At 38.8% G+C, this 22,847-nt stretch overlaps 1 protein-coding gene across 5 annotated transcripts in view; it reads right to left on the minus strand.

Annotated features, from left to right (window-relative positions):
* Nucleotides 1–5,201: 5,201 nt before the first annotated feature.
* Nucleotides 5,202–22,847, minus strand: part of OMA1 (OMA1 zinc metallopeptidase) — a 17,928-nt gene continuing 282 nt past the window's right edge. The window contains exons 1-9 of one of the 5 annotated variants that reach the window (XM_017733496.1): nucleotides 22,819–22,847; nucleotides 21,460–21,982; nucleotides 20,843–21,071; nucleotides 20,206–20,379; nucleotides 20,011–20,118; nucleotides 18,682–18,810; nucleotides 14,596–14,670; nucleotides 12,767–12,916; nucleotides 5,202–6,621 (exon numbers count right to left, since the gene is read on the minus strand). In XM_017733496.1, the coding sequence (XP_017588985.1) occupies nucleotides 6,403–6,621; nucleotides 12,767–12,916; nucleotides 14,596–14,670; nucleotides 18,682–18,810; nucleotides 20,011–20,118; nucleotides 20,206–20,379; nucleotides 20,843–21,071; nucleotides 21,460–21,962 (1,587 nt within the window). In that variant the 5' untranslated portion in view covers nucleotides 21,963–21,982; nucleotides 22,819–22,847 and the 3' untranslated portion in view covers nucleotides 5,202–6,402. Of the gene's footprint in view, nucleotides 6,622–12,766; nucleotides 12,917–14,595; nucleotides 14,671–18,681; nucleotides 18,811–20,010; nucleotides 20,119–20,205; nucleotides 20,380–20,842; nucleotides 21,072–21,459; nucleotides 22,200–22,313; nucleotides 22,572–22,771; nucleotides 22,791–22,818 lie in introns of those variants that run through there. The other 4 variants (XM_017733497.1, XM_017733499.1, XM_017733498.1 and 1 more) reach the window with 4 other exon arrangements.

Genomic DNA, 22,847 nt, shown 5'->3' on the forward strand with positions numbered 1-22,847 from the left:
TGCTGACTGCAGATAAAATGTCATCTGTGCAGGAGCTCATAATCAGCTGATTCTGACAAGCAGAGGATAAATCACAAAAGGAAGAATATTGTTTTAAGGAGGGAGAAATCCAGATCTAACTACTGGGACTTTTGCCATGGATTTCAATGTGAACAGAATAGAGACCTTATTGAGACAGTGGAAATTAGACCCTACTGCTTCTCAAGGTTTTGTTCCCTTCTAGCTTTTTGGATGAAAAGATGATGAAACCCAGGGCAGTGTAGCCTCGTCTGTATGATCAAAGTAAAGGGAAGGTGATACAGCTGAGGATACAGCAAAGGAGAGGGCAAAACCCCACCAGACACGGTGTTAACTGAGGTCCTGAGCACTTTGAGGATTGTCTGCCATTTTGCTCATGTGCTTAAAGAAAACACAGAAACCTTCTCCAGGGTCAGAATTTGAAGAGGCTCTTCATATACATGGTGGTCTCTGAAATCTAAGACACACATGTTCAGCTCCTCAAAACACCAAGATCAATTACTGCCCTTTAGCCTCCTAGTTTAAGAAATACCTCACATGGAATGGGGGGGAGGGAGGAGAGAGAGAACACCAAGCACTGAGACCAGAGAACAAAACTGGAGTCCTCCCATTTCATCCCTCCTGAACAAGTAGATCTGGCTGACCTCTTATTCTCTCCATTATCCTTCATCCTCTAAAAAGAGAAATCTAGAGAACAAAATAAGAACGTCCTATCCTAATACGTTCATTTTCTCCTCCTGATGTTTCGAGTTCACTCTAGGGAGGAGTCACTGCGGTTAACACTGAGGGAAAATCGCCTGGATAATTTACTGAATCCGGACTGAATACTCAGGCGTTGCATTCATCGGCCTGAGCCCGGCTCGGGCAGCCCAACCGCCACCTGGTGACTGAAAACTCACACTGCGTTATTCCCTCAGCATTTACTCCTTCGTTACTTATCCCAGATACGAAAGGAATAAATCTGACAACGTATCCCAGGTAGGAATAAGGAGCTCTGATTCTCTAAAGTTCAAATATACAATATATATCAATGTTGTTAGAAGGATTAAAAAAAGACAAATTTAGTTAAGTCTTAGATTGCAGAGAGTGGTCGGAGGGGGAGTGGCTGGGTTGGGGCAGGAGCCCTGTAAATTCAGGTACTACTCAGTTTCCTCACATCTGTGCCTCCACTGACTTTCCACAGGAAGGCAGCAGCAAAATGACCACATTCCAAAGATCCACTACCTTTCCCTTTACTTGTTCCCTGCACTCCCAACTGGCACCACTGTCCTGAACTGTCCCACGGAGCTGTGTGCTCTGAAACAGGTGACTTCAGTAAAAACATTTGCAAGCTGAATGCTACAAAATAGATTTCTATAGCATGGATTTTGGTGTTAGGACCAAAAAGTGCTGTCGGTCAATATTTTAGTAAGATGTAACAAAATGTTTAGGACCATCATTTTTAGAAGGCAATAGATATCAACAAACAGAAGACTCTTTGAAACATGTTTATGCTTAAAATATAATGACTACTGCACATATTCTTTTCAACTTCTATGCTCTAGTCAGTGTATTATAATTGAGCTCTACTGAATTACTTTTCTAGTGGATAAATACTGTACACGCTGTACTGTGAAGAGACATCATGTAATGTATACTAATTAAGCCATTATATCTGTAGAGAAGATTGTATCTGAAATATCAAATTAGCAGGAATTAAACATCTCAAAGGATTAATGAAATGTTATGGAGCCATTCACTTCCAGGTCAACAGGTTCAATTTCAGCTTAGTTTAATAGTTATAATGAATTTATGTGCTGGAGATAACAATTCTCTGTGTATGTCCATAAATCAGGGTAAGAGCCCCTGGTTTGTACCAAGAGCAGCAGGCTTGTACCAGCACAGCCAGAACAAGGGAGCCAGGAATATTCTGCTAGGCCTGGGTTTGGCACACAGCCTCGGGCTCCGGCAGATCAAAGAGCACATTTACTGCATGGCTGCAATGTGCGTAGGCAGCAGCGAGCGACACCAGAGACACTCAGTCAGTTCTCTTTACAGACCTGCCAACAATTGTCAGCCCCAGCAATAAAGTTATCAGAGGCACAACATCCAGCCCCATCTCCTCTTCGACTTAGTGAAGAGCCTCCTCTGCTTATCCTGATTTCTCTCTCAGCAGCACGAGGAAAAGGTGGGGCTGGGCCATGGAAAAGGAGGAAATGCAGCCAACTTTTACGTGGTTTTATCTGACAGGCAATGTGACAATAAATACACAGCAAACCCTGATTTTCTGGTGGAACCACAAACTTGAGACTCGACTTTTTTTTGAGATTAAATAAGCAGCATGTCAACAGATGTAGGCATCAGCTCCTTAGTGATGATGGGCAGTGAGCAAACAACAACCAGCTTATGCAGAAGAGAAAGTAGCTAAGAAATAACCACATCAAGAAAAAGTAACTGTAACCTAGTGGAGTATGCACAGAGACACCTCCAACCTCTGCAGAAAGACATTGAAAGGAGACAAACTTAGAAATGCAGACATCAGCCAAAGCCCATCACTTCGATTTGCTGTTAGGACTCTGGTTTGGTCACGCACAAACATTACAGCGTAAGTTAAGGAATGGCTCAGAATGCCAAAGATCCAGCTCCAGATTTTTGTATTGAGTTTCTGTGGAGCTTGGCTAAAATCTCCATCTTCCTGAGCTCCAGTATCTCCAAGAGAGCTGTTAGAATGATCACCAATACAGGTATTATGGAAAAACTGTATTTATGGGGTGTTTCAGGAGATCTAGAAATAAATACCAATTGTTAATATCAGTCCTTCCTGTGAGTGTTTAACCCACACTCTGCAATATGGACTGGAAACCTAAAGAAAACACCCTGTACTACTGACAGGAAAGTCATCCTGTCACCTCTACCATCACCACATTTTGTGATCATCCTGCATGCTTTCAAGTGCTCCCAAGATCTGGAAAAACAAAGATATTCACCAGAGAGAATCTGGATGGCTGTAAAATAGCTTACATGGACTATTACAGAGAAAATAGTTTTTCATCCAAGGGTTCTGAGATACAAACATCACACCAGAAAAATAAAGCTCTGGTAGCCTACATAATATATGGAAAAAGCATCAAGCTTGCAGGATTGTTCTCTTTTAGTGACTACAAACAGAATTGGAGAACAAAGAGCATTCTAGCAGCTGTTTGCTTTGCTTTCCTGGCACTTCTGCATTTCAAGTTTAAAGGAAAAAAAAAAAGAAAAAAACAAACCAAACGAGTAAACTTGATAAACCAAAAGGTTAAAAGAGCCATTTTTATTGCAGGATGCCTTGAATGTACCTCCCCTGCTCATGAAATCTCTCAACGTTTCCACTACAGTAAATGCATTAAGAGTGAAATTTGTACCATGTATTTACTCTTCCAGCAGGAAGCTGTGAAGTGCAGCACAAAGTACTGGAGGTGGAAATGCAGATGAATTTTTACTGGCCTATCTTACCTTTTTTCACTCTTCCACTATTCTCCCTCTTCTATGCCGTGTTTTCCAAACACTGAATTCCTTCAACAACACTTCCAGATCTGTTTTTCTTGTGCCATAGTGAGTTACAATTGCAGTGGAAAGTTTCCACAGATCATCACAAGCTTGCAACCATAGCATTTTCCTAAGGGATATAGTTTGAAATTACATTTTTATGATTAATAATATAATAATATATTAGAGTTTATATATTAACAAATTATGTATATTATTATATATGCCCACACAACTTAAAAATATTGTATGTTCTTTGACTTTAAAAGTGAAATGTTTACTATGGAAGGCAACATTTTTGTGATTTTTCTGTTCAACAAAGAAAAAAGAAAATACTTTAGCAATATAGGCAGATCCAAGACAGAGTACTCAGTAAGAATGCAAGAAAAAAGTGCCCTCCAAGAGGCAGATGAACATAAGGCATTTTCTGTGTTGGACACAAGTAGAAAGGAGAAACCCTTTCCAAAGCACTTGAGAAAAGTACTAGTGATGAATTAAAATGTAAAGTAAACCCTGAATTTTTCAACATTCCATATTGAATGTAAGACTACACATTTGAAACAATTTAAGCAGTATTTAATATATAGTATTCTAGTGTAGAGGCCTAACTCTTGTGTGTTGTGCGTGCACTTTATATATGTGTGTATATGTCTGTAAAAAGAGGGGTATGTTTTATTAGATGAGTATAGTTGGAAAAAATACATAATCCCCTTGTCAGACTAATTAAGAAGTTACCCCTCCCTTGAAACCTTTTCTCTCGCATCACCATGATCATGGTTACAAGACTATTTACTTACAAATTGTAAAAAATCTCCCTTGGTGAACTTAAAAATTGCATCTCCAGCCTTCAACTGCAGTACTTCAGTCACTTAAAACAGACAGCAGAAATATGAAATTTGTGTAGTTTCATACTTCATCTTGAAAGCTATAAAAACTCTTGTTTGTTCTCCTTAGTCCTAACAGACACAAGCATCCAGTTGCATGTCAAGCAGCAGCCCTGGATAACGAAACAAGCTCTGACATTGGAGCAAGAGAGAGGCAGCAGCGTTGGGGTTTTGGTGCTGCAGGATAAACTCTGAGGTCCACAGGGAAATCTAAATGGTGTATTTTTCTGTTTACCTTCAGGTGACAATGTCCAAATGCTGCAACACATCACTGAACGTCTGTTACAAAAACTCCTGTCACGAGGAATAAAAATGGATGGATGAATAATGGTCAGGCTGGACCTTCTGCCTCCTGCCAGCAGGATTGAGCAGAGATTTAAAAAACAGCTTGTAAGCAATATGCAGCCAATCTAGACCTATATAATCAGACCTATATAATCATCAACATTACACAGACATCAACTTATCACTGAATAGAGATACGGGAGTTGCTGGTGTTTCTCAAAGGACCTGGCTTCGTCCACTGAAGTCAGTGAAAGCATTACTTGTTTCACAATCCGTTTTTCCAACTAAATTCACTGACAGCATTGAATAGGCTATTTTTTCCTTTTTAAAAACTTGCATTCTGATTTAATTGAAGAAATATGATTAAGTCTACCCTTCTCCATGCAGAAAAAGAATGTTTCACAATAGGATACACTGTAAAATATTTTGAATGTTTTCTTCCTGTAAGGCACTACCATTTATGAACGGGATTTTTGTTTTGATCCAAATGAGTAACAAAAAGCAAATACATCTTAACAGATGAAGGAACAGGATTTCCCTTTTTTATTTTCATTCCCTGCCACCTCCTTCTGCATCTTCCTGCAGGATCAACATTTCATTATTCCATCAACTGCAAAGCAAGGACAATTCAAACATGTGCAAACAGAGATTAACACGCTGGGTATAGTGGGTCACCCATCCCGAAAGGCAGAGCTTTACCTGCATTGTCCATATTTGTCTCCAGGGTATAAGAAGTGTGGCTTCAAGGGGAGGGAAGGGAGGGACTAAGGGAGGGATGCCCAGCATTAGATGCCAGTTTCCTGAAGAGAAGTCACCTTTCATGATAAAGTCATCTGCAAAAGCTGTGTAGTCAAGAAACCTTTCATTTGTCTCTTATGCAATATACTCCACATCAGCAATCATTTCTATCCAAATGGATATATCAAATCAAATGTTGTGGCAGCAGAACTGCTCTCTGATGAAGCACCCTGATAATTTTAAAAAAGACAAGAGGCATCTATGTAAAGCATCTGGTGCTACCACAATTCTTTCAGTGCTTCTTCCAGAAGGAAGACTCCCCTGAAAATTATTTCATTCATTTTTTTTAAACTGAACTTTGTGCAACCCTTTCAGGTTACTTTGAAGCAAAATGTTGAATCAATCCACATTTTAAAATGCCTCAGAAAGAAGAAAAATCCCAGCAGTAAATCCACCTAATTAAGTGGGGGTGTAACTAGCCCATAGCTATTATCACTTCTCAGCTTAATATTTTTAAACACACTGTATGTGGAGCAGGCAGTAAGCTCTCCTCATTATTTCTCAAATGAAGCTGAGTAGATCTAACCCAAATTATGGCAAGATAAATCAGACAACTTAAGTGATGAAAATTGTACTTTTCCCTCTGCTTTAGGGACACTTCTGGCTCATCTGTCCTCTGATCAAGGTGAGCCTGATAAAGCTGAAAATTACACTGTGTGACTGGATTGTATGAGATTATCTTTCCCCTGAGAAGTGATTTATTTTAGTAACTATTAATGAATAAGAAACTTTCTGCTCCAACACACTGCTCTTCTTATGTGGGCATGGTTCCTTATTGCTTTGAGTGAGAGACCACATAAAAGAAATGGAGAATCTGAGTGGCTACATCTTCTTCATGGTTCAAAGACAATTTTGTGTTTTAAGATAGACCTTTGGGGACCACCAGTTCCATAAAAAGTGAAAATTAATGTCATCAGTTTGTGGGTTTAACTGCAAAAGTCACTGGCATATCTTCTACTTTTTGAGTGTGAGGAAAGTCCAGTTTTGGTTTTGAGGGATCTTGCTTTGTAGAATTTGGGGCTTCTCGACCTTCAGCCAATTCCAGGAGACGTTGCATGTTAAGTCTGAAAATAAGGCGAGGATCTGGTCCAGAAAGAGATGGGCAATTGCAGCTCTCTCTTATTTTAAGAGCCTGTGAACACATAGGAAAACAAATCAAGCTCATTCAAATAGGAAAAACAAGAAAGCTTTCAGTCAGTGACTTTGGCTTTCCAGTCAGGTTTGCATTTGCACATTAGTTAGTGTAATAATGAGCCTGAATTGTTACTGAACAACTTCTCAACAGAAACCAAGAACTCCTGTTACAAAATGTAGCAATATGGTAAAACAATGGGAAAAATGAAGAGTGAAATTATTTTCTCACACTGTGATCTCCAAGGATGGATACTCTAAAGGTACAACATAATTAGACAGGAAGTTCTCCAATGTTTTGTGTGGTATTTGTCCACATCAGTACCTTTTAATTTACATTCACATGTAAATGAAACTTTCTGTAGCCCTTTCAGGCTACTTTGAAAAAAAATGTTGAATCAATCCATATTCCAAAATGCCTCAGAAAGAAGAAAATTCCCAGCAGGAAATCCACTTAATTAAGTGGGGGTGTATCCAGCCCACAGGCTATTACTGCATCTCAGCTTCATATTATTATATTTATATTTACATTCAAATGTAAATGAAAATGACTGCATCAAGAAAAAAAGGGCTCTGAATAATTTACTTCCTCAGATATGTTCTATTATTGAAGTAACTATACTTAGATGTCTGGCTCAAAAAAGGAGGGAAAATCTCCAATAACATAATGGACTTTTAACTGTTTGGCACAGAGATCCAGCTGGTTCATCACTATAGTTAAAGTGCAGTTACACAAGTGATCTTATCTCCAAGAAGCATTTGGATGCACAGCTTCCAAGTGTTATGAGAAAATAATGTCTCCTGAATGTAACGATTTCTCTGGATAAAAAGATGAGCAGTAAGAGACCAAACTTTAAGTTAGTCCTGCTCACTGAGTAAGTGCCATTGCTTCCATTTTACAGATCAGAAAGTAGGGGCACAAAGGAGCCAGGGAATCTCCCAGAGAACCAAAATTCATTAGGACAAGCACATTCCCCCCAGAACATCCTGTCTTGTTGGCAATCCAAAAAAGGTATGACAGTGGATGAATCTCATGTCTCAAAGGCACTGTGGAGAAATTGATATCAACCTGGACAAAGTCAGCTGTTTTAAAGGATGCTTAAGTTGTGTTCACTGTCACAGAGCTTAAATGCACCACCTTAAATGCACCACACAAACTGGCAGCTCCTTGTGTGTTTGGCACACAAGAAACTGATGCTTTGCAAGCAGCTGTGCACAGAACTACTGGTATCCATGATCCTCCTACAACTCGTTTAAACTAATTAAGAAAAGTAGATCCTTTGTATCATATAGCAAAATATTACATGTAGAACTTTAGAGGGTTCTACATCACTGAGAACTACTTTTTCGAGATCTGCAAAATGAAACACCAAGACCAAAACAAGTCTGATGGTTACCATTAATCAATGGTCGCCGTGGTATGGTCACTTTTGTTCAATATTATCTGTCTTGGCCTCAACTAACAGCATAAACCACAGGCAGATTTACATCCAGCTCTGTTTTTAATCCTTTCATGGGAAGACCAGTTGAAACGTACATTTTATTCCATTTTATTCTCAACCATGGATTCTTCAAAAGCAATGGCCAGACCTGTCCTGAGTTGTAGCCAGGTGCCTCCTGGCCAGTACTTGGGACTGTCAGCAGAAAACACACATTGATTAATTTGTTCTAGATGGATTCAGGAGGAGGAAGAAAATAACGCAGTTTTCAAAGCAGTCCTAGCATTGCACTACAGACAGAGCAGAAATTTTTCTAACCTGCTTTATATCCACCAGCTTTGTCTGAAACAGCAAATCAAATATTCTAGTACAGCTCTGCATAAGTATTTGCCCATCATTCTGAAACACTTTGATATTCTTCCACAGGAGGCACTGGAAACATCTTACTACAGCAGATTTCAAAATAGAAGAGCAGAGCTTCTGAACTGATTTTTCTTTGTATAAGGAGGTTCCAAAACATATCCCTTCCCTAACTTTACTACAGTGAACTGATAGGGTTTGCTGTAAATGGCTAGAAACAAATAGAATTTAAAATTAACAAATGGTTTTGGAAAAAGACACACTCCAAAAATGTAGCAAGAGTTTCTCCAGTTGTTTCTTGCTGAAATGTAAAATTCAAATCACTGGATACAAAAGTCTGGATTAGGCATGCAAATATTGTTCCTGTCTAAGTCTTAAAAAATATGAGTAAAGCTTTCACAGCTTGTTTTTCTACAGCATGATCGTCCATGTAGTCACCAAATGTAACTGTACTGCTGAACACTCTTCTGCCTCAGTGACCTGTTAATTTCTAAACTGACATTTATGACAAACCAAGACTTTTCTTTTGTTCTCTTTTAGAACATAAGCTGCTGCAAGACTGCATTAATGTCAAGCAGTGTTATTCAAGGCAAATGGGAATATAAAGATTTAGGCTGTATCCTGGAAAAGGCAACATAATCCTCTTTTAAACTAATTTAGCAATTTTGTATCTCTGGGTTTTCCTGGCAATACAGTGCCTGACCTATTTCCATTGTTTCCCTCACCTAAAGTCCCAACAGCAAAGATAAAAACCAGTACTTCAGGTGGACATTTTTACCCTGTGGAGGTCTGAGTTCTTGCTAAATATAAAGCTGTGCAAGGGGGTAGAAGGCAGCTATTCAACACCATCACCTCACACGCCACAGAAAAAACTGCAGATATGGAAAGAAAAGCCATGTTAACTTGTCACCTCCCTACTCAGGACAGCTGCAGCTACACATTGTAGTGAGAGCAGCCTACCTGCCTTATTGGTTCAGGAGATCCCAAATAAAACATCCCAACTCCTGCTTGTAAGTAACAAAGGTGAAGCTGTTTTTCTTATCAATACAATCATAGTCCTTTCCTGCAATATTTGGGAGCAGGGAAGGCAGAAGAATTAGGGAAGTCTCCCTTATCCTATCACCTTCTTGTAAAGGCTACCAGCTTCTGTACAAATACAGAAATAAGTGATTTTTAGCTCCCAGTGTTAATCCTTAACACTGTCACAGACACCAGGCTACCTGCTGGGTCTCAAGCCCTTACAGTCTTAATGAAGTAGCAGTAAAAAGATGATTAAAGGAATTGATAGACTTTCCTGGATAGAGAAGAAAAGCAGCTTATATATGATGTTAATACTTCCAATCTTCCACTGATGTTGGCATAGAAAAGAAAAATTGTGACAAAATATTTAATAACTTTATGGGGAGGATGGAAATGCAGGTCAGTGGTTTTATTCTTGTTTCCACATTGATAGGACTTAATTAACATATTCTAGTACTAGAATTATCTGAAGTAATGTTCACATCATAAGCAAAGGGCAAATTTACCAACTCACCTTTGAAAAGGAAGCAAAATAACTGTACCTCCCATACCAAAAGGCAGCAGACTGAGGAAAAGCATTAGCTACACAAAAATTTATAAAAATAATAAGCAGCCAATGTGGATTTGACAAGAATAGGTGTTGCCAAAGTAAATGAATTAACTTTTTTTGACAAGTTAACTCACCTAGTGAACAAGACAAGCAGTGCAGTTGATATATCTAAACTTATTATTAGTCTCTAAATGATCTCACCTTGGCATTTCCACAAGAAAGTGGGAACAGGAGTTATAGTGAATCAAAAATGGAATCTGAACCAACAACATGATGCTAAAACAGCAAATGTCACATCAAGATGAATTTTTGCATCACAGGCAAGGCTCAGTAGATAACCTTCTGCTTTATTCAGTTTAGCTGAGGCTTCCACTGAGTACAGAGCTGCATTTGAACAGCACACCAGGAAACAGACACTGTAGCAAGTCAGAGAACATGAAAATAAAACACTGAGATGAACTAGAAGATCCTGTAGCTTCTCTTTGGCACTACATTCCCACAGTCTCTCTCTCCAGAACAATGATCATCTTCTCCCCTACTACAAAATTATTTTGAGATTTCTCTTTCTGAGAATGACATGCATCTCTCCATCCCCCATGTAGGAATTCTAAGAGATTTCAGTTTCCTATTTAAGAATATACTCTGTTTTCCTGGTTTACAATCCAAACATTTCCCTGTCTGAGAGGAAAATACTTTCAAAACACAGTAAATCTTCTACATTTGCTTTATTTCATTTCCAGGACAGCACCACTTGGTAACTGCTTATAGCTCTCTTGTTCACTGATTGCTCAGCGTGGCTGTAGCTTCCAACTTGCTCAGAAAATCAGATGCAAGATCTAAAACACTCATTTGATTTACTCCCAATCTTTTAATTACTTGAAAGGGTATAGTCCCCTAAAGTGTGTAAAGTGTGATAGTCCAACTTTAATTTACATTTCCTGACACTGTTCAGTCATCTCATTGAGATGTGACATTTCATTACGTGAATAAAAATTCTCACTTTATGTGACTGCATCTTATTGTGAACCTGCTTCAAAGTCTGTAGAGAAACATTCATGTGGCCCGAGAAGTCCAAAAGCTTGTCCCTGTTTGTCCCATCTATAGCAGCTGGTCTAATGAGTGATGTCGTATTGTCCTGAAAACCATTTCAGCTCCAAAACCAGCAGCACATGAAACCAATGCTCATGATGGATCTGGCACAGAGTCTTAAGAAGTACCAGTTTCTTCACAGAGAGATACTAGAGACAAAAAGGCCTTTTTTGATAATCTAACTTCTCTCCCTGGGCTCTGAGTATCTAATGGCAATTAATATATGGTTAACATCCTCTTCTAAAACGTTCAAAGTATGTGAACAACGAAACAAAAAGGGGCTGATATTGAGCAACAATAAAACCCTGGGATTCCCTTTCCATGCCTGAAATGCAGCCTGAAGGCAGCAGCTCCCACAAGAAGGGGAGTCAATGCCTCAGACAAGAAGCCTCTGACAGCACCTCTACACACTTTCTTTCATCTTTATTCCACTTTTGTAGTGCCAACCTCACTTATCTTGTGAACTTGCTACAAACAGGATTTCTCATTTGACGCCAAAGAATGTTTAAGGTAAAAGGCAAATGAAAACATCTTCCCCCTCAATTATCTTTTGGAAGATCTTCCTGGCCTCCAGGGCTCTTGGAAGTGAGAGTAGCTATAAAAAGATGAGGTTTGCTCCACCTGCTAAACTACGAGAGATGAGACAGAAATAACAGTTCTACACAGTTGCTCAGTTATTTAACTTATTTGCTCAGGCCTGGGGTAGAACATAAGAAGTGATTTATTTCATTACCTCTTTATAAGGCAGTCAACAACTGTATGAAAATAAACGATCCCGAACCCTTTATGTTCAATCTAGCCAAAACTGAGGCTCCACAACAAGATTCATTTTCTATTCAGCTGCTCTAATGTGTTAGAAAATCCATCAAAAACATTCTCCCAGCCTGCTTTTGCAAACTATAGACTTTGTGTATATTAATTTAAAATATCCAGTCTAGCCACTCTCCAGCCTCCTACCCCTAATGCTGACTTTGATTTATGCCATCATTTAGAATATTTACTGTATTCATTCTCATCAAAGGATTCATGAAACTCTTTTTCTCTCCTTTGAAGTCAGCAAACACCTCAACATTTTAGTGCTCCCTCTGCCAATAAATCTTCAAGTGTCTTTACAGTTTGGAACTGAGAATGACTTAAAGTGACAGAGAGTTTTATAAAAAACAAAGAAGAAATTACTAGTTGGTTCTAAAAAAGAGTATTTCCAAACACAGTTTAGCTTGCTGAAAAACAGTATCGCAGGAAAGTGCTTTAACACCCTCTTTTATTTTTTATTTGCTACAAAAGCAAAAGAAGTCAAGACAATTTAGGGATCCAACTAAAAAACTACCTTTCCAAAATGGCAAAAAGATAGAAGGAGTGGGTGAGACCTGTAGCACTGTCACATCTATACCAAAAGGCCATTCAAAAGCAAAAATATTCCACTTTGATGAGAAATCAGAAAAACAAAACCAAACCACAACTTACAATATAATTACATTTTACCTGTGCTATCTTACTTTTTTCTCATTTAATAAAACCTTTAAGGTTGAAAGCTTTGCAATGGAGAATTTATGTAAAGATAAAGATAAGCATGGTGCTATCAGAGTAAATTGTGAATCAATACCAAAGCAGCTAATTAATTCATTAATATCAACCTACTTCTGGCAACTGTTGTAAGAGGAAGAGACCCTTCCCTGAGCCCTGCTCACCTCTGGGATGAGGCGGTCCAAGTGCTCAGCTCTGTTTTCATGGGAAGGGTGTGTGGAGAGCCACTCAGGCAGCTTGGGCTGCCCCTCGATGGCTTCTGCCAATTCCATCTGCTGCCAAAAGACGCTGCTGGCTCTGACATCCACGCAAGCCTGAAAGCAGAAGGGAAATGGAAACACCACTGTGTGTTTAAAGTAATAAATACACAATCTAATAATGGAGACTGAATTACAAAAGACATCTTAAATTTTAAGTTTCTGAAGTCTGCTTAGATGGTCCTCCTGCCTGACAGGAAAAAGCTGTTCCAAACTATCTAAAAGCAATAAAAAACTCATGCAGACAGACACTGGATCTATTCCTTTTAACATCTGTGTGACTCCACTGATCTTAAAAAATTTACACCTGAATTAATAAAATTCAGGAGGAAGAAAAGGTTTACAATTTCTGGCATATACTTGCTCTTCTTTATAAAAAAGCTCAGCTGCGAATTTGAAGTTATATTTACTAGAACAAATTGACCATCTCCATAGATTTAGGCAAATTCACAGGAAAAAGCTGAGAGTCAAAAATACAAGGTGATAATAATTCTTACTTATGTATACTTAAAAATTTACTGGAAATGCTTTTCTGTTAAGTGATTACATGGCCTTTCATGGGTGAACTGTGGAATCCATGACACATTAAAACAGTAATTCTGCAGAATTTCTGACTCTCTTCAAGAAGTATATCTTTAACCATAGAAAGTCATAGAACAGTAATTTTTAGAATTGCTTTTGTGTATCACCACAGACTTCTCTATTTTTACATTTAAGTGAAGGAGAAAAATAAATAAGATTTCTTACACTGACTTTCATTTGCTAAGAAAAAAAAAGAGACAAGCAGTCAGAAGATAAGAAAATTACTTCTTCCCATTCCCCATCCCGGGAATAGATGTGGTGGCTTATCCTTTGAATTCATTTAATAAAATTATTATTATGAAAAGGTTATCTGCACAAGCAGAGAAATGCTCATGTCACTTCACTTATTTCTTTCTGGTACAGCCCTACTTTTTCAGTATTAGAAAGCACTGAGCACAAACACAGCAATTACATTTTTCTCAAGGATTGTGTTATTCCTTTAGACAATTTCATATTACAAATGCAGTTTTAATCCCAGAATGAAAATTAATTTTAAAAACCCTTCCTTGAAGAAACATTAATAATTATTAAAAGGAAATTTTGCTTATGAAATATTAACACTAGATGGTGCTGCTCTCACTGGTATCTGACAACTGGGTCTACTGCACTTAACCAGGAATCAGAGTCGGTTCAGTTTCCTCAATATACAATTAAATTCCTGAGAGGGAAAAAAGAAAGGAACTGAAAAAATAAATGATGAAAAAAATGCTGAGTAGCTTCTGACTCAATTTTTGTCTTGCTTTACACTGCATTGTTGTTATGGCTGTATTTAGCTTAAATCTTTAAATCTTTACAGTAATTAAATCCTACTTACAGAAGATCACTATTTAGCATTCTCCTTTTTATAAATACATGGGGGTTTCTTCTAATAGCAATAAACTACACAAACAGTAGACTGTGCAGGTAATGCACTTTACACACTTCAATGTTATTACACACAAACAGCAAGAATGACTCTGTCTAAAAAAACTTTCCCTAAAAACTATTTTATTTCCCACCACTTCATAAATCTACATATCTTCAAAAATTTACAGTTTACCTCCATATGAAGTATGAAACTCCCTCTGATTGTAACAGAAGCTGAAAAAAGTCTGGTACTTATTTTTTTGCTAATTTTATTTTTATTGCTAATAAAACCAATCAGCTGTAGTTACCTTTGCTGCAAACTGAAGTCCCACTTTATCAGCTTCAGCCTCCAGGGTTCTGCTGTAGGGTCTATCAAACATGAACTGCAAAGAAGCACATCAAAGCTCTGTTTCTTGGTTCGGAATGTGTACAAATACAGAGACTTGTAGCTGTCTTTTTACCTTCTCATAAGTAGTGGGGTTTATCTATCATGCTCACATTGCAAGTGATCAGTATTAATTTTCTTAATGTAATCTTTAATTCCATTATATGTAACTCATTGATCCTGTATTCAGTTGACATTAATTCAAATTAGACATATTTTCACAGACCTTCTCAGCAGCCAATCTCATTTTGCAGCAACTGAAAGCTCAATATCAACTTTACCTCAGAATTTTTATACATCACTCTTTTATTGACATCAAGATTTTTGTTAGAGCAACTGTATGCAAAAAATTCCATTGGTTCCCTAAACTTTTATGATGCCTTTAAGCCTGGTATCATCTATTTCATATGGCAAACTGCCCACGATAAGGAATGTAGCCATAAGTATTTTCATGCAGAAATTACTCCTTTTCCATGATTATCCCTAATACAAGCTGCAAATTGCCCTTCAGAAATCAAACCAGAAGACATAAAGCTAAACCAAACTCCTCTCCCATTTTTTAGAGCATTAACACACACTAAGAGACAGCGGTGGTTTTCTCAAATGTAATTCATGTACATTTGGGCAGCCTTGCCCTAGTCTGTCATGTTACAGTAAATGCAAATCAGGACTTGTTTAAACAGCCTGCTCCTGTAGAGATAAGGAACCTGTCACAACATCCTGGTTTAGTCATCCATTAGGAAATATGAACTGAAGAATGGCAATGTGCAAGGTTAGAGAAGAGAGAAAGGTTTATCAGCTCAAAAAGGTTTTATCAGCTCTTTATCTGGCTATAGAAATATGTCCTCCTTAAAAGTTTCAGGGAAAAAAACCACCAAAAACCAAACAACAAACCATAAAAGAGTTTGAAATGAAGGGCACCAAAGAAGTGGTACAATCCCTTGAATATATAAAGATTATTAGAAAGATAACTGTAACCTTTTTCTTCTTTCCAAAGAAGTAGTGTTAAGTTTTTTTTTAATAGGGCAAAAATAGAAGCCAACCAAAACTGATCCTCTAACAGTTTTTTAAAGCCAAACATGCTGGTTTATTTAAAAGTAAGCAGAGATGAGGTCACTTTCAAAATTCTTAGTTTCCATACAGACCTTAAACATTGCAATTATAAATATGTTTTTTAAACCTCTGATGATAAAGTAATTCCTTGAAGTGGAATACATATTTTTATTGCCTTGAAAAGTGTTCCAGGTCTGTTGGTGTACATATATTCACTAAGCAGCAAAGAAACTCCTGGATATTAGTCTGTCATATATTCCTGAAGCACCATTTCTCAGTTAGCCAGATAAACAATTTGATTAATTATTAAACATTTTTTAGACATGGAAATGAAACTGGTAACATACAAGAGTCCTGAGGCATTTAACATACAGTGGTATTCATCTGCTACTGAAAAATGAAATGGTTTACAAAAATCTTTTGTGAATGTGCTAAAATGAAAAATTAGAACTTCAAACACTGACTTAAAATCATTGTCAGAAATTAGTCATGAAAAAAGAAGACGGATTTGATTTTCCAAATCAATTACCAGAGACTGTGTATGCTAAAGAAAAGTGAGTTCCACGTATATGTTGACTACCCAAAATCACCAGGTTTCACCTGAAAGACAAATCTTATGGTGTGAGGTGGACAAGAAAGGAGTATGAAGTACTGCATCCATGCATACTGGTGTGTGGGACGTGAGTAAAACTCAGAGTCATGCTTCGTGTTATTCCAAGAATAACTCCTAGGCTTTAGTTCCCATATAAAATAACTGCTGCTCTATAACAAAGCCAATATGCTTCAGTCCAGAAGTACATGTTTAAAGAACAACCCCAAATAAATGTTGTAAGAAAAGTTAACAATTTATTAAGGAAAGAAAATCCATTGGGTTTGGGGGAAAAGGCAAACTGGAGCTCACATAACCAAAGGCCTACAAAGAATCACTGGGAAACACTTAAGAGTCAATAATAAAAAATACACAATAGTCAGCAGGTCAAAAAGTCAAGCCTCTAAGGACATAAGAGAAAAACAAATATTGAAACAGAAGCAAGTACCACAACGTAGCTTAAATAACCCTTTCACAGAATGGGATGCTAAAGCTTTAAAAAGGAAAATACAGCTATGGAAGAAGAGGAGGAGAAACATCCTGAGAAAATGTGCAGAACGATTCACTTTCACATAAGCACAACAGGCAAATTTTGAATGGAGGAAACAGACACTGCACTCCTGGGTGACTAAAAAACCTGAATTTTCTATTCAGCTTCTTTTGTCTATGGGATGAAAGCTTTGCAAGTATTAATCACATTGACATTACTGAAGTTTGATCAGCCTTTTAAACCAGGACAGTATCCCAGAGATGATGTTTCCTTTGCACAGGACTAGGAGCTTAAACCCCGATTCCCTTTCCAATCTAAAGCACAACTCCAATCCATGATGCCAAAATACCCATTCTCTGTGGAGAGGAAAAGAGATGCTGACAGGGAGTTGAATCTTGCTGTCTAAATTATGAGCAGTCTCAGGATTCATTCACACTTTGTTTTTGCCAAATTCAGCTCTTCAAAATGCTGGCTAGCACTCATCAGTGTATTGGTTTCTTAGCTACTTGTGCAAATATCCAAGCTCTTTAGAGATAATTTATGTTCAGAATCCACACATCTACCCATTAGCATAAGAACTACCAAAACAGATTGGTTATGTTTAATTTCATGTTTTTGAGGAACTCGGGGAAATCTCAGGAAAAGCATCGAGTCAAAGAAACCAAAGAGCTCTTTCACTTTAATTCAGATTCCAGGAGAAAAGGGCCTCCCCTTTTCCTCCACCAATAAGATAAGTGGGTCACAGCAAGTGAAAGTGGAAAAAAACAAACAGTTTATTATCACACAAACAAAACAGGGTAGAACAGGATTTTAAAAAACCAAACAAACCTCAAAATACAACAAATTCCCAGAGAGGGAACAGACACAGGGGCTCGGACCAGCCGGGGCCACCCCCGCAGGCTCCCCAGACCGGCGAGGAGGGAAGCGAGGCAGTGAGGCAAAGGGAAGGGAAGGGCAAAAAGAACAAGAAAAACCAACAAAACACAAAAGAAACCCAAAGAGCAGCACAGCGCTCCCGGTGCACTCCCTGCCGAGCCCCTGGAGCCCTCGGGCTGAGCCGTTCAGCGGCCCCGTACCCGGGTCCACCTTAAAGGCACGGCGTCCTTGGGCACTGAGCAGATGGTTAAGGAATAAAGCGGCTTCGTAACATCACCCCAGGACACTCAGGAAAAGCATCAAGTCAAAGAAACCAAAGAGCTCTTTCATTTTAATTCAGATTCCAGTTTTATGATCTAAGCAAATTTCTATTTAAAAAACTTTTTAAAAAAATAAATGGATCAGTAACTGTCCAGAGAGTAAATTAAACTGCTGAAGGAAACTGGGACCAGAAAGCCTCCGAATTTCACTTTGCTGAAGTATTTTCTGGCTGAAAAGGTTATTTTAGTAACTTGTACTATAGCATGCTTTATATAAAGTGTGTTTAGATTCTCAATTTTTTTAATCTCGGAAACCATTCTTACCACTAACAATATAGTTTAAAAATTCCATATATTTTATTTGGTTTAGGAACAATTTAACAACTATTTAAAATAAAAACATGGCATTTTACCATCTACAACTTTAAAGGGCAAGTTACCTTTCTAAAAGACAATCATCTGTCTTAACTGGCAAGCAGGTTCCTGGAGCCTGTGCAACTAAATCCAGTCATTTAGGGAAACCTAAAATTCTTCAACATGACAAATGAAAATCAGCATCAACTAAAGCAGAATCAGATTTATAAAAACATATCTCATTCCATAACAGACTCAAATATTAATTTTTGCTTACATTTCTCCTCTTGCCTTTTCCCCCAAACCTACTATTTAGTATAGCAAAAGATTTAAAATGTCTTTCCAAGGAACTCAGGAAGGACAATACAAAATGTCAGTCAGTCTTACCTCCTGCAACTTGCTCTGAATCCATTGGCTAACAACTGCCAAACTATCACGAGGACAGATGGCCCAAATCATAGTGAGAAAGATGAGTGAGAGAAAATCCAGTAAGTGAACCAGGCTGGCTTTCTCTGCCTGCAAACAGAAATTGCCCGTTTTCATTCCTTACTGTCTGACATTTCTTCAGAATATAACAGAATTTGGAAACACTTTAAAAATCACTGATTGTTTTTTTTCTCCTATGCAGCCACAGGAACAGGGCATGCACAACTTTCCCTGCTTGTACCAAAAAAAAATAAAATCCAAGAGGATGTAAGGTACTTTCAGACCAGAATTCACATAAGCTGCATAAATACAGCTGGAACAAATACATTCTGCCTATCAGCTTCTCTGAGAGATTCAAAGCTTGAGGTAGGATGGTGACAACATGCAGAAAAAAGTTCTTTAGTAAAAAAAACACCTCAAGGTGAATGAAAAAAATCTATAAAAATACCTTCTTTACATTAATTTGAAAAGAGATAAGACATCACTGAGACAGGATCACTAATACCATAAGGGGACAGTACAGGTAATATATTTATCTTTTATTTCCTGCTGCTTTCCTTTAAATTCAGAATCTAAGAGATTGCTCTGTTTTCCAGAGCTCTATTGGACATCGCAACAAATTGATCAGAGCATTTACGAGCAGCATCATGCAATACTTCTCTTTCTGCCAGTCAGGTAACACAGATTCCATACAAACAAGATAAGCTCTTTTTTATTATCAGAAATATTTTTTAGAAGTTTAAAGAGTTGCTTGGCTCAACCGAGCCCAAGAAACCATGATGTGAACTGTTGCTCACCCAAAATCATACAAGAACCAAGCTCCAGGTATTATTAAAATTTGACACTCTAAAACTGTGTGCTACAATAGTAACAGTATGATGTATTTTAAGATACTTTTTTGAAGTGTATCCACTCCTGCAGGTAACAATTACAGGAGTAACAGAGTTACTGAGTACCTCCAGTTCTTTATGTCTGTGCTGTAAAAGAGGGATCTGCAGACCAAGTTCTAAATGACTCTTGAAAGTGAGCCATAATCCACTTGTACAGCTGTGAAAAAAATCCCTGGCAGCCGTTGTGTTAACAGGGACTACCACAGGTCTTCTGACAGTTATTAAGTGCTACACGAATAATAAGGATCTACTGTAGCAGACTACTCATTTCAAACTCAATTTTGCATTAATTAGATAGAGTCACACTGAAAGCTTGGTTGGTAATGATAGGGAAAATCATAATTAGAGTAATTAGAATTAATAATTTAAGAATATTAGACAGCTTTCTTTAAAGACTTACTGCATGTTCCAGCACAGCGTGAGCTATTTCATGTCCTAAAATAAACGACAGCTGATGAATATCAGAAACTGCATCCAGCAACCCAGTAAAAACAAACACTTGACCATTCTGTAAACGAAGAGAATAAAAATTAAGTGGGAGACACATCAAGTGCTGTTTCAATATTATTAATTTTTTGCGTGGTGTACAACTTACTGGAAGCACAAAAGCATTTACAGCTGGTTCATCCACCACGTGGATAACCCACTTGAGAGCTGAGACTTGGGGGACGTCCTTGTTACTTTCAGACAAATGCCCAACAATTGTCTCCACAACCTGGTAGCCTGCATCTGTCTCAGGTAACATTTGACTTTTAAATAGCTCCATCCACTGAAAAAAAAAATTCATTGGTTGTAATTTTTAAGGTGGACAAATTTATACAAAACATATAATTTGAAAATATCCTTGTACCTTTTCTGTTTTTATCTCGTGTCTCTGACAGACAGGAAATGGATACACTTGGATATGGTTTATCAAGTTTCACTTTACAACAGGAAGTCACAGAACTCAAAATTACAGGGACTAGTTCAATGGACAAGAAACAGTTAGGAATGTTTGCTCCATGCAAGTCATGTGCTTTTTAATTTTTATGTGCCCCAAATGGAAAGGGAATTCTTAAAAAGGATGGGGACAAGAGAAAGGCATAACAGATGGGGGTGGCTCTGCAGGGTTCTGGGCATGAAGTTCAAAACTCATCAAGGACACTACAAGGCTTGTTTGCCCATCTCATTAATAAGACGATCTCGAAAGCAACAGTTTTTGAGTACTTTCAATTTTTTGTCTAAAATCTTACCATATCATATTCCATCTCTGACAGTTCCTTAAAATGCTCTTTGCCAAACACCATGAGTCGAGTGCGCCCAGTGATGGGTGTCTCCTCCAAGTGGGTAAAATAAAACATGACAAATACAACTCCTAAGCTGCTGACACCCAGCAGGATCTTCCATTTGTTTTTTCTTGCACTTTCTTTAAAGAGCTCCCGTTTATCAGGAGGAAGTGCCTTCCACCATTTTCTTATGCTCCTGTAAGATACAAACAGCGTTAACTTAGGACATAGTTAAAAAGGAATTTGTTACTGTCTGTCCTTGCTCTATGCTCTATTACAGTCTCATCGCATGTAGGAGCTTATGGGAGGTTATCCTGTAATTGGCTTCCACTCCACTCCACTTCTTCGCTCCCACAGGAGAAGAAGGAATGCCCCTTAGTGTCTTGGTTCATCTCCCTCTACCACATGTAAATGAGAAAGAAAAGAGCAAAAGATACATCTAACACCTCTGATAATGGAAAAAAACACCTCTTGTTGAGCAAACTGTCAGCCAAACAACACTACAAACACACCTGCCATCCTCCCCCCACTCACACTTTGCATGATGGGTCTTGCACTGAGAGGAAAGTAACACAGTATTTTACCTGCCAAGAATGATGGCAAATAATTTCTGAGCTGGCTTCACAATAATCCAGAAAAGAGGAACTGGTGCAGCCTGAAGTGATGGTGATGTGTGAAAAGACCTGATGATCTGAATGTTCCAAGCAGGAAAGTGATGTGGGAGTTGCCCTACAGAACTGATCTGGACGGATGGGATTGTCTTCCCCAGCGGCTGAGAAGACTGAGAACAAAACCTTCCTGAACTATGGTGTGCATTCCTGTACACTTCTGCATTTGGGACATCCAAAAGACATCTCAGTCCTTTACCAGCGAAGTTTCTATAGGAGTCAGGGTTTCCAGTCAAAAAACACTTCCTAGCATATCCACTCAAATCCAACCTTTGGCATCCAGCTCTGTCGACCTGAGTTCGGCACCATCCTGTGTAAGACCTAGAGAGATTCTTGCACTTCCCCTGCTTGCACAAAGAAGCCAAATGAGAGAAAACACAGTTCCTGCCTGGCAGCTTCAGACCACAGATGATACTCATAACTTCTTTGGTTGGTTACCCTGAAACAAAGGAAAAAAAGAATAGCAGACTGGTATTAAGAAGCCCACCCAAACAGGAAACTTCATCGTTATTTCATTTTCCCCAAACAGATACTGTGTATTTGTTTGCCAACAGCTGTGTTGCACAAAAAAAGGTCGCAGTCACAACTGCATCCGGTTACAGTTTTAAGACATCAATCTGCTTCCGACTGTGAAAGACATCAGTATCTTGCATCACTGAGAAAATCTTGCATTCTCAGTGATGCAAGATACTGATGTGAAAGACATCAGTATCTTGCATCACTGAGAATAAAAAGGTTTGATTTATTTTTTTTCCTTTCACTTTTATTACCACCAGACCAGCGTGACTGCAGGTGTCCCTTGTGGGCCATCACCTTTCCACGCCGGGCTTCTGCCCACCGGTGCCATTCCTATACATGAGGAAAACCAGGATCTGTGAGCACGTTGCTCGTACTTTGCTCCCGGCCTAGAAACAAAACGCAGCGAAACCAAGTGTACGCCAGCCGGGAGCCTCTGGCTCACAGACATGGAAATGCCTTGGCACGGACAAGACCCGGGCCCTCCCACCCGCGGGGCCCCGCCGCTGTCATTTTCACCCTCTGGCTCCGATCGCGGCCTCTGCTTCCCCTCCACCCCCACCACCCTCAGGGAGAACCGCGATTATCGTGACATGGGCTGATGTGAGGAGCCGGGGGTGGGGAATGAAGGAGAGGAGTCACTCTGGTGCGTCCGCCCGGCTAATGGCGGGCGGGGAGGAGGGGGACAGCTCTGGCCGCCTCACAGCTGCACCTCCTAGAGACCGGGAACGACCTCCTCCACCGGGCTCCCCTACTCACCACCGCGGGAGGCGGCGGCGGAGGGGCCG

This window comes from Corvus brachyrhynchos, unplaced genomic scaffold (assembly GCF_000691975.1).
Source record: "Corvus brachyrhynchos isolate BGI_N302 unplaced genomic scaffold, ASM69197v1 scaffold34, whole genome shotgun sequence".
Taxonomy (NCBI): domain Eukaryota; kingdom Metazoa; phylum Chordata; class Aves; order Passeriformes; family Corvidae; genus Corvus; species Corvus brachyrhynchos.